Raw genomic sequence first — 12,882 nt, forward strand, 5'->3', positions numbered from 1 at the left:
TTATTTTTTAATGGGCCCTTCCAAGATGCCATATAGTGTCACTGAATGAACCTATAGCTGAAAGCAAGGAACTTTTGAGTTCTACCACCACCACTGCCACTAAGTGTCAGTAATAGCCTACATTTATTCAAGCATAATTTAATTAGGCCTTATAACATCCCAGTCAAGAAGATAAATAATATCACTCCAATTATAAATAAAGTCAAACTGATGCTTACAGATGTAAGCTACTTGTCCAAGGCCACACAGGAAGTTATTGTCACAAGCAGGATTAGACTCCAGGCCTCCTGACACCCAAAGTTGTAGGCCTTATTCACGACACCAGAATGCCTCCCATGCAAGTCTCTGGAAATACTCTACCCACCTACATCACAAGGATTTCCATATGATCCTTTTGCTCAACACAGGATTTAAGGTGGTGTATGGGACAGATTTCAACCAGTGGGTGATATGAAGGCAGAATTACTGTGGTTTTAGATACCTGAACTGTTACTTTTCATAGATAAGGTTGCACCTTAAAATAGTTTCCTGGTTTTCAGATTTTTTTTTAAAAACTACACCACTCTATTAATATTTCTTTCCCTTAAATGACCAATATGTATTTATAGCCTTAACTACAGATTAATATGCACATTGTCTGGGAATATTCTGAAAACTCATTTTAAAATAGCTTAGTTTATAAAGCGATTACATATAATAAAGAGTTTCAAGATTCTAACCTTTTTAAGAACGCTGTGTATTTCATCCATAACTGTGGCTAAATTTTTGATTGTCTTATTCAGCTGCCCCTCAAATTGCAAATTGGTATCTTCTGAGGTCTTCAAATTCTCTTGTAGTTGGTTTAGGTCTTTTTTTACTTCTTTAAGCTCTCCAGACAGACTTTTGTTAGAGTTCTCCAAATGTAATATGGTCTTTTCATCTTCATCTTGAAAAACAAACAAACAATCTCAAGTCATCTCAAATACCTTATACTATGCCTCTTACCATTTCTTTCTACATCCTAGAAAAAACATTAGTACAAAATTTTAAAAGATAGTATTAAGCGTTAGCACTAATAAAATGTGATGATTAATATTTAAGCTCCTTGGAGTTTGAGAAGTAAAATAATCTCTGTGTTATACTTCTCCACATGGGGCATTAAATAATTCACTCCCCAGAAAAAGTCCTCAGGTAAAATAACCTGATTTTTTATGCAATTCTATACTGAACTCTGAGCTTGCTTGTTCTTTGTATGACATGGATTTGCACTTAATTTGATCAGTAAAGGCAAACACCACAAAGGACTAACATGGCTAACAATGGTACTCCAACCTATTTGATTGGCTAATCAAAAGTTTTAGCTGTGCAAGTTCAAAGTGTGTGACAGAAATAGGGGAAAATAGAATTTAATAATGCATAACTGTTTTATAACACCAGGTCATAAACCAAACTCTAGAATGTTTGAGTGTTATCTACTGTATATGTAGTATTTTATAATAAACATTTCAGAACAATCATGGTATATCTTCAAAGTACATTCTCAAACCTGTTTTCTCTTCCAGCAACTGAAGTTTTTGTTCTATTTCAGCCCGCACTCTTTCACTCTTCTCTAGTTTCTGCAACAGGCTCCCTACATCCACCATAGCTCCATTGTACACAATTAGGCCAACATTTTCTTCTGTGCCCTTAGATTCCTGTTTTATAGTAGGGGATGGTAGCAGCAATCTGTTTCCTAAAATAAATTAAGTAATGTTACAAAATATGTAAAACCATTAAAATTGTGTTAGTTTTCAACTGACCAGAATACTAAGAATGATCAAACTCGAACCTTCCGCCATGTGTTCAAAACCTTCTAAAAAGACCAAAATCTTAAATATGAGAACCAAGGTGCTCTCTGCATATGTGGGGGAGGAGATAAAAACCATGTAGAGTCAAATGGGGGGCCTGAAAAGAGAAAATGCTGCTTGCATAACATTCTTCCCATCCTCCTTTTATTGAAGGATGGCTGCATGAATTGGACTCCATGCTAAGGGAGAGGGGTAGAGTGGCTGCCCTTTGTGGGGAATGACACTGCAAACACATTCCCCACAGGTAAGTAATCCTGATAATCAGCAAACTCACCCACTTTCCCGTTCCAATATACGAGGTTTGCACAGTAAACACAGCAGAGAGCATGGGGAGCCTGAAGCCCTGGGTTCTGCAAACTGTGCAAGATCTATGTAGTCTTCACAAGATCTGCTGGTTTGAAGGGCTGAACTTGTAACTTTTTCAAGGGAATACATATTTTATCCACTCTTATCTCCGTAATACAGCAGTGATTTTAGGTGAAGTTTTGCAACCAGGCAAATTAGTACTAGGTACCTAACACAGAGGTCCCCAAACTTTTTTGTGCCTCCCCCATACCCCTGTCTGTGCCCCCTGCCCCGCCAGCCACAGTTGGGAGCCAGGGGTGGGGCCAGAAGCAGACACAGGGTAGAGTGGGGCTGGGTGGCCCGGGTCCCACCACACCCATCTGACACATTTCTCTGTACCCCCCACCCCTCCGACGGCACACCCCACAGTTTGGGGATCACTGACCTAACATATCTTCCTGCAGGGCTTCAGACTCTTCCTGATTTTCTTCATCTTTTGAGGTATCAGTTAATCTTCTGTAAAAGCAAGATTCTCGAAGTACTACCTTATTAAGTAGTTTCTTAACCTAAAATATGGATATCAATATTGTTACTTTGTTGAATAATGCTATGATAATAGTTTCATATATTTAAAAGAAATATTTGATTTAAAATATTAAATTAAGTGATTGTGTTAAAATGCAAAAAAGCCTTATGACTGCAACTTTAAACAAGTCAGGGAAAAATTAATATTTATAACAGCACTAACTTGCCCACAATGAACATGAAACCTTTAAATATATTATATAGTCTTTTTTCCTGCAGCATTCCTGCCTCATTGCAAAACACATTTCTATATAATTATAAAACAGAACCTGAGCACGTGAAAGATGTAGTCCAAGTGTATACAGTATCTCCTCCATGTCCTTTTCAAGAAGGTATCCACAATGACTTTGATCAAAATAAACAAAAGCCATCAGAAGATCCCTGTTAACTGTAATCATCTGTGTCTTATCTTTCTCCTGTAGAGAATACATTGTATATTAATTAGTAAGTTACAATATCAGTGTTTCCTATTCTTTATAAACAATGACTAGAGTGCTTGGGTCTACCAATTTTACCATTTACTTTATGAGTCAAAGTTACTACTATTGCCAGTATTTTACACATTAGGCTCATAAGAATAATGTAGCTTCATTTAGTATGACCTCTCTCATACAAGCTATACCCAAAAATTCCTAACAGAATTAAAGCACAGAAGACAGTTTTTTGTACATGTAAACAGGAAAATATTCTTCTTCCTTTTGCTCAGGCTGCCATGGCTCTATCAAATGAACATCCCTGCACCAATGGTATACAAGTGTGCTCGTAGACAATGCCCCCTCAAAAACAATCTCAAATCTTTGAATTGACAATTATTTTCATATCAGAATACCCATAACTATGATTAATGAATATTAGAATCACACAAGATCCTGGGATTGATCTGCAGTTCTGCATGCATGCTTAATATTGTTTTTACACCTCCTTAGCTTAAGAGGAGAAAAGGGGTATGATTAAAAATCTGTTTTACTTTCTGATTTTTGGTAAATAAATCCTAGATTCACTATGTTATGGTTAGTTTTCATTCTTCTGAACTTGGAATGTGGCGAAAAGCCATGGTTATTTCTGAAGAAGAGGCTCTCTTTTTGTGTACGAGGAGACTTCCAAAAGGACTCCGGACATTATAATGGAAAAGTTAGTTTATAGCCTAATATTTTGTTGCATTAAAAGAACATCTGATTTACTGAGACATGAAAAAAAAAAAACTAATTTGGGATTAAATCACAGAAACCTCAAGGGGCCAAAAGAAACTTAAGTGGCATGAATGCATAGGCTGGGCTAGGCCACACTTCTTCCTACCCTCCTTAATAGACAGAGGCAATTTCACTGGATTTCTGCCTGCCTCTAATTAGCGCTTAAAGTCAGACCAGTTGTCTCTTATGGATGGGAAGGACTTACCCACAAATCTTTCAAGCTAATTAGTATCCCACCTGAGAAAGTTTTATTATGAGAAAAAAATTAAAATAACTTATGAGAATTTAGAAGAAAACATATTTAAAGTTAGTCTTCAGAAGCACTCCCCTCTAACTTATTTAGATGTAAAGTTTCAGGCTAAAAAGGAAAGTTTTTGAGGGAAACAAACCAGTGAAAACAGATTATATAATGAAAATGAAGGCACAACCTTTAATATTAAGGCTATGTATAGTTATAAAATATGCAGTAAATACTTTATCTTTAGAAGATCTCTCTTTGCAGTGTCGGTTTCCCTCTCTTCTATCATCTCGCTTGTTCATTTCCTCATCATCCCGGTCTAAAAAACAAAAGTGGCATTCAGCAAATTCAGAGTAAATTAGAGTCTAGAACCACTATTTCAAATGCTTGTGTATGATTTTTAAAGGAAATACGGTTTGCACAAAAAAGTGATCAGATTACAACATTCCCCTCCTAAATATGAAATTGAAAGGTAAAATGTCATTTAGCAAGATTATAATTAAAATACATTTTTTTTTCTTTTGGCCTACTTTAACACAATGCACTCAAATGTGTCAATTTTATCTTTATATATTTTTCAAATTTTCATACATAGGCTTGCTTTTCACATGGAAACTAGACGGAACATTAGATAAGCTAACTTTAATATAGTTCAAGCGCCACCATGTAAGTGAGTAAGAGCCACAGAAAGTCATGCAACTTGCTCTATTAAGGCTCAAGTGTCACTATATGAGGCAGTATCCTTATTTTTATAGTTTTTATTTCTCCTATTAGGAAAATGGTATTGCTTACTCTCTTGAATATTTTCCATAATGAAAAACATCCCACCCACATAATCAAAATCACGTGTCTAAAAAGTCTCCAAAATTCAAAAGTTATATCCTAATAATTAACCCAAATGAGAGAAAAGGGTAAGAAGAGAAGATAGATGTTTTACTCTAAGTTCATTTGATTGTGACATGTTCTCAAAAAATGAGTTATTAAAAGCTTTTTAACAAACTGCTTCTTGTAGGGTAGGCAATATAGTACTAACAAAATCTGAAACAGAAGGGAGAAAAGTTTGGGGGAAAGCAGGGCTGGCTTAAGGTATACAGCACAGTAGATCTGTACCTTGGGCCCCAGTTCTTGGGAGCCATAGGATCACTTCCCAATCCAAGTTTTAATAAAAAAAGTTTTTCACTTTCATTGTGGAATCTGACCCAACTGTAAACTGCTGCAATGGTGTTTGCTCAAATCTGCTGACAGCTTGACACTAGCTCTGTGAGGTATGAACTTCCCCATACAACTCAACTGGGTGTTCACTCCAAGACACACCAATCTGAGGGACTCTGTCTACATCTCTCCAACAAAGGAGCATGTATGTGGCAAAAGGATACAGAATGTCCTTCCCATTTATCCTCTCCTGCACTGATAGGCAGGGGGGACAGAAGGCCACTGCTGCTGCTCCTGGAAAATGGAAGAGGTTTCATTCCACTGTTGCTGCTTCTTTGGGAGGAGATGGAACCAGAAGCCACCAGTCCAAATGGGGGATGAAGGGACGCAGAGCCAAGGGGACCCTTTATTTTATGGTGGCCAGAACCCATGTATTGTGATAATTTGGCCAAGGAAAAAAAGCATAAAAACACAAGCCAACATTTTCAAATTTGGGTGCATAAAGTTAGGCACTTAATAGGGCTTCAATCCTGATTTTGGCCCTTCAGAATTACACCACCACAAACAAACAGTAATATTAGAGTGTCTAATTATACCAATACTTTAATTTTCTAAATTCTAAAGCTCTCAAGTTCAAAAAACATATCCAGACACAATACAAAAGTTCTGAATAAGTCAAAAAACTTTCACATAATATACCATCATCCTCATCTTCAGCATCTTCCGCTTCCATTGGATCATACTCTTCCTGATTATTGTCATCTTCAGTTTCTTCTTCATCTTTAGTATCGTCTTTCCTTTTATCTTCCCTCTGTAATGAAAATGCCTAAAAATTAAGCAATCCAAAGATGGGCAATCGCAAAATGAAAAAATCTCACCAGAATTAATTAAAAACCTCAATACACTATGTATATTCATTCAAATTAGTATGTCTAATGAATTTAAATAATTTTTACAATGAAACAGCTGAGACACTCAGCTACAACAGTAGACACAAGAGAAAATGCATAATTGTAGAGTTCTTAAAGATTAGAACTACTGTATCTGAGCAATCTTGATCCAGACAAATTAATTAACACAAAAACATGAAGTCCTGGAAATTGCAAAGTAAAATACAGTAAACTGATTATTGCTTATCCAAGCAACATAGTGTATTTTTACATAAACTAATTGCAGACCTTCCTCTCTTCTTTATCTTCCTTCTTATCTTTATCATCTCCAGATTTTCTCCTCTTAGGTTTTGGATCATCATTTTCATCATCTTTTTCTTCTTTTTTATCTTTTCTCTCCTCTTTTTTGCTCTTTTTATCTTTTTTGTCGTCTCTCTCTGGAAGGGATATCAGTGCTTTGTAGATTCTGACACCAAAATCCCTTTGAAGCATTTCATTGAATAGTTCTGCAAACAATGAAACCTGAATCAAAAAAACATGAGAAAGAGCTGGTGAAGAGAGGTATGATATTCTTTTAAAAATACAGTTATACTGTATTTGGCATTTAAGTAACCGTATCACTCCTTCCTTATCAAAATTCGTAACACATTAATCAAAACATGGCACTGTATCAGAGTAACATACTGTTTATCTAAAAAAAACCAGTTTGTTTGAATATGGCCATCTGAAAAAGGAAAGTTAAAATTAAAAAACATTTTAAAAAAATATATTGCAGCTCTCAGGTCCCAGATTAATTTTTATTTTGCTATCCAAATTAAAAAACAAATACTTGTATAGTACTAGGAGGCAGATATTATGATCTGTTATTGTAACAAATACTTAGTTTAAGCTACACCAGTTCCTAAAGTTAAGAATGATGCAGAGCATAAGAATTTTTTTGGGGGGCGGGGGGGAGATGAGGGAGAGAATGTGGACAGGGAATCAATACTGCCTTGTTGTATCAGAAGAAAACAGTACTGGCATTTAGAACATTTGAATAAAACTATTTTTAAAATGCAGATTTGCAAAGCATAACACAAAAATTAATACAAATCAATCAAAAGCCATGAGCAAACAGTCAATTCACATATCTGCTTCACAGAAAGCCTGTGTACATAATTTAAGTACTGTAAGACTGGCTACAACTATTAATTTATTTTGACTAAAAAGCAGGCTTGTGAATTAGTCCACATAGCAGGATGTGACTGAGTATTACAAAAAGGGTTATATGAAAACTTGTGCAAGAAAAATAGCACCAGTTAGCCAGTTAAAAATAGAAGCCTGGGGGTGGGTGGGGAGTCAAGATATGTCAAGAACATAAGGAAAATATCAGTAGACTTGACATTGGAAAATGCTCAAAGGGGAAAGCAGAGACCTGGTAATTATAAACCAGTGAGTTTGAGGTATGATGGAGGAATACTGGAAAAGGAAAAACAAAATAGTCTAAAGAGGTTTGCAAATGGATAGTGCTTTTGGCAAACACTATGGTGATCTAAAGATGTCAAAATATTAGTTAGATATCCTAGAAAAGCAATTAAGTACGAATTCTGAGCCAAGAGTATGTTCATTAAAATACTACACATATGTAAACAAAGCGTAATTACAGATGTCTGAACATGATGCTTGTCATTTAAATAAAACCAATACAATATTTAACAGTTATCAAAATGCGGTATCTGAAATACCGAGGTATTTCTATACACCAAGAGGAACAGCTACAGTACCTATGAGAGTGACTAGCAGAGACAATCATGTAAGTTCCACGAACTGCTTATGTACTAACATGCAAGACATAACATTCTGAACATGTAATGTATTAACACGCTCTTCTCATGAATATGCAAGATATTCATGAGTACAGAAAAAACACCCAATTGGCTCTGTGTGTGTGTGTGAGAGTGAGTGAGTGTGTGAGAGAGAGTATCAAAGGGAGAAACTTGAGAACCTGTGTGTTTCTTTTAGAATTTATAGAGCAGTCATACTGCAGTGATAAATGTGGTACCAATACCTACACAGTTTTTCCAAGTATGGACCAAGGATTAAACTTCACTTGAAATTTGTCTGTTTTTACACTAGTACCTTAATATTTAGAATTTCAGGATATAGTTGCTAACATGAAAATAAGGATTCAGTTGTAGTAGTAAGTTATAGCAGAATCTGAATATTATATTATGTAATCCTTTCACTGCAACAGAAATACAGAGTTTAAGAACTATTGCATTTAAAAAGTACTTACTCAAATATTTTGTGTGAAAAGTTGGTATTTCTCAGTATAACATCCTACTATACTGAACTCACTAAAATTGCGTTACATTATGCTGTACTAGATACAAAGTAAACTAATTACCTCAAAAGAATGCTCTTTGTTATCCTCCAACCTGTAATCCAGAAGAACACTAAGAGACATAATACTACAATCAAATTTTCCACTTTTTGCTGCCCAGTTAGGATGTACAATGATTGCTGGTTCATCAGGCAAGATGTATCGTCTCTCTCGTCGTTGACGCTCCATTTCTTCCTGACGTTTCCTTTCTTCTTCCTAAAAAAATAACATTTTAGAGATGAAATTTCAAACCATATATTAGCTTTAAATGCGCACTGCTTTTCGTAGAATGGATACAAGGCTTCAGTGCTGGGAAATTTATTAACAGAGACTGTGGGCCAGTGGCTCCTACAGAGAGTAGGGATACTGTCCAGTGTCATCCTCTGCTGTAGAAATCCTGTTAGCCAAGGCAACATTCCATAGGGTATGTAGGAGCACCAAATCCTCTGTAAGGAGCAATATACAAACCCTTACTAGCACACGGTGCTAACTGCAGTGTACTTGCTTGATAGCTGGAACAGGACCAAATGATGTCCCTTAGAGGTATGATATGCAAGCTGGCAAGTTAGCAGACATTCCCAGGGCTCTTTTGAGCCCTTAAATTGCTTACATGAGAAGAGTAAAAGCTCCCTACACCACCTTCCCCCAGTGCATATAAGCAGCACAGATTTACCTTTAGAAGGTAAGTGGTTGATTTTCCTTTGTTTTTGTTTTTTTTAAGCAGGGTATCATGTTATATGCAATATCTCTAGATACAACTGCTACAGACTAAACAAAGATAAATAAAAATACCACTTTTTTTAATAGAAGTAGCAAAGAATCCTGTGGCACCTTATAGACTAACAGACGTTTTGCAGCATGAGCTTTCGTGGGTGAATACCCACTTCTTCGGATGCAAGCAGTGGAAATTTCCAGGGGCAGGTGTATATATAAGCAAGCAAGAAGCAAGCTAGAGATAACGAGGTTAGATCAATCAGGGAGGATGAGGCCCTGTTCCAGCAGTTGAGGTGTGAAAACCAAGGGAGGAGAAACTGGTTCTGTAATTGGCAAGCCATTCACAGTCTTTGTTTAGTCCTGAGCTGATGGTGTTAAATTTGCAGATGAACTGGAGCTCAGCAGTTTCTCCTTGAAGTCTGGTCCTAAAGTTTTTTTGCTGTAGGATGGCCACCTTAAGATCTGCTATTGTGTGGCCAGGGAGGTTGAAGTGTTCTCCTACAGGTTTTTGTATATTGCCATTCCTAATGTCTGATTTGTGTCCATTTATCCTTTTCCTTAGAGACTGTCCAGTTTGGCCGATGTACATAGCAGAGGGGCATTGCTGGCATATGATGGCATATATTACATTGGTGGACGTGCAGGTGAATGAACCGGTGATGGTGTGGCTGATCTGGTTAGGTCCTGTGATGGTGTTGCTGGTGTAGATATGTGGGCAGAGTTGGCATCGAGGTTTGTTGCATGGGTTGGTTCCTGAGCTAGAGTTACTATGGTGCGGTGTGCAGTTGCTGGTGAGAATATGCTTCAGGTTGGCAGGTTGTCTGTGGGCGAGGACTGGCCTGCCACCCAAGGCCTGTGAAAGTGTGGGATCTTTGTCCAGGATGGGTTGTAGAGTCTCCTTCCCACGGGTCCAGATGATGAAGATGTCATATGACATATGACATCTTCATGACATATGACATAGTATCATATGACATATGACATCATCTGGACCATGATTTCAACAGCTTCCACCCTCCATCAACCTCAGCCTGGACCTATCTACATGCCTACCTTCATGCCTCCAGCTTCCATCCCGGGCACACCACAAGATCCATTGTCTACAGCCAAGCACTGAGGTACAACCGTATCTGCTCTAACCCCGCAGACAGAGACCAACACCTAGAAAATCTCCACCAAGCATTCTCAAGACTACAGTACAAACAGATCAACAGAGCCAGATGTGTACCCTGAAGCCTCCTACTGCAAGACAAACCCAAGAAAGAAACCAACAGGACTCCACTGGCCATCACATACAGTCCCCAGCTCAAACCCCTCCAACGCATCATCAGGGATCTACAACCCATCCTGGACAATGATCCCACACTTTCACAGGCCTTGGGTGGCAGGCCAACAGACAACCCGCCAACCTGAAGCATATTCTCACCAGCAACTGCACACTGCACCATAGTAACTCTAGCTCAGGAACCAACCCATGCAACAAACCTCGATGCCAACTCTGCCCACATATTTACACCAGCAACACCATCACAGGACCTAACCAGATCAGCCACACCATCACCGGTTCATTCACCTGCGTCCACCAATGTAATATGTAATTTCCTCTTCAGTTTGGAAAACAGGAGACTAAGGGGGGACATGATAGAGGTATATAAAATCATGAGTGATGTTGAGAAAGTGGATAAGGAAAAGTTATTTACTTATTCCCATAATACAAGAACTAGGGGTCACCAAATGAAATTAATAGGCAGCAGGTTTAAAACAAATAAAAGGAAGTTCTTCTTCAATTCCTTACCTGAGGAGGTTGTGAAGGCTAGGACTATAACAATGTTTAAAAGGGGACTGGATAAATTCATGGTGGCTAAGTCCATAAATGGCTATTAGCCAGGATGGGTAAGAATGGTGTCCCTAGCCTCTGTTCGTCAGAGGATGGAGATGGATCACTTCATCATTGCCTGTTAGGTTCACTCCCTCAGGGGCACCTGGCATTGGCCACTGTCGGTAGACAGATACTGGGCTGGATGGACCTTTGGTCTGACCCGGTACGGCCTTTCTTATGTTCTTATGTTCTTATATGCCATCATATGCCAGCAATGCCCCTCTGCTATGTACATCGGCCAAACTGGACAGTCTCTAAGGAAAAGGATAAATGGACACAAATCAGACATTAGGAATGGCAGATCTTAAGGTGGCCATCCTACAGCAAAAAAACTTTAGGACCAGACTTCAAGGAGAAACTGCTGAGCTCCAGTTCATCTGCAAATTTAACACCATCAGCTCAGGACTAAACAAAGACTGTGAATGGCTTGCCAATTACAGAACCAGTTTCTCCTCCCTTGGTTTTCACACCTCAACTGCTGGAACAGGGCCTCATCCTCCCTGATTGATCTAACCTCGTTATCTCTAGCTTGCTTCTTGCTTGCTTATATATACACCTGCCCCTGGAAATTTCCACTGCTTGCATCCGAAGAAGTGGGTATTCACCCACGAAAGCTCATGCTGCAAAACGTCTGTTAGTCTATAAGGTGCCACAGGATTCTTTGCTACTTCTACAGAACCAGACTAACACGGCTACCCCTCTGATACTTGATTTTTTTTAATGTGATTGCAGTAAATTTCATCTTGCAGCAAAAAGCACACAGATTTTAGCTTTTTAACTGCTAGGCCAAGAACATCAAAGTTTTGCCGTTTAAAAATACTCAAGCACAGTCTCTGCTTGCTTTTAAAAACAGTGCATTACTCAATGTTCCAAGAAACAATGTGATTGCTATATGAAGTTACTCATATTCAAGTTTGATTAACTTGGTTGTTAATATACTGTTTTCTGATTCAGCCTAAAGGAAGGAAAAATACCAAACTTATCTCTGGGGAAACTGTCACTCAGTGCAGCATCAGTGGCCAGAGACATGCAACAAATATCCCTCAAAGCAGAAGGAACCAGCAAAGTTTTCAGGGCTGGCACTAAGAATAAAGGAGTCACCTTCCAAACTGAGGGACAAGAGTCACTCACAGCACAAAGGTCTCCAACTCCGAAGTACTCCCTGGAATTATGGTGCCTCATTGCTTTTTTGGGAGTCAGCATTGGGTGGTGGGGGTAGAGACTATTCTTCAATGCTACACTATCTTTTACAGAGCTGTAGTAAGAGGAACTGAGGCCTCTACCTGAGGAGGACTCAAATGAACCATCAAAGATGGGCCTATGGAAGAGATAGCACTGACCAATTCCCTTCTCAGAACAGGCTTTTCAGTAACAATGATGCCTGTGGGAGAGAGGGTTTCAGTTTTGGGCACTGAGGTAAGTCTTTGGCATCAAAGAAACAGGCAACTGGTTTGCTGGTGCCAACAGATGCACTTTGGCATCTTTGTAGTGTCTGGTGACAATGGCATCTCACTTGGTCCTTTGCTTAAAGCATGATTTCAAATGCTTATGAAAAGGACAGACTTGAGCATTCAGCTCTTAAGATCTACTTCAGTAGGAAGAGCTGAAACCATGTCCTTCTTACATGTTTTTTTATTATTATTTGGCACCTATCCCTGAATTACCTTTGGTACCATGGTACAGAAGCAGGGCACAAGGAATAATGCACCAGGGAATTGCCTTCTGCCAGACATCAGTCATCGAGTTTTGTTGTTGGAATGG

General features: G+C 38.4%; 1 protein-coding gene across 3 annotated transcripts in view; it reads right to left on the reverse strand.

Moving 5' to 3' along the window:
- CCAR1 (cell division cycle and apoptosis regulator 1) overlaps positions 1-12,882 on the reverse strand; it is a 46,067-nt gene that overhangs the window by 2,873 nt on the left and 30,312 nt on the right. For all 3 annotated transcript variants that reach the window (XM_039480862.1, XM_039480861.1, XM_039480863.1), the window contains 8 exons: positions 8,553-8,744; positions 6,455-6,688; positions 5,976-6,087; positions 4,361-4,443; positions 2,966-3,112; positions 2,557-2,677; positions 1,526-1,711; positions 720-925 (listed from right to left, as the gene is read on the reverse strand). In XM_039480862.1, coding sequence (XP_039336796.1) covers positions 720-925; positions 1,526-1,711; positions 2,557-2,677; positions 2,966-3,112; positions 4,361-4,443; positions 5,976-6,087; positions 6,455-6,688; positions 8,553-8,744 — 1,281 coding nt within the window. The remainder of the gene's footprint in view (positions 1-719; positions 926-1,525; positions 1,712-2,556; positions 2,678-2,965; positions 3,113-4,360; positions 4,444-5,975; positions 6,088-6,454; positions 6,689-8,552; positions 8,745-12,882) is intronic.

The sequence above is a fragment of the Mauremys reevesii genome, linkage group 7, assembly GCF_016161935.1.
Source record: "Mauremys reevesii isolate NIE-2019 linkage group 7, ASM1616193v1, whole genome shotgun sequence".
Classification (NCBI taxonomy): Eukaryota; Metazoa; Chordata; order Testudines; family Geoemydidae; genus Mauremys; species Mauremys reevesii.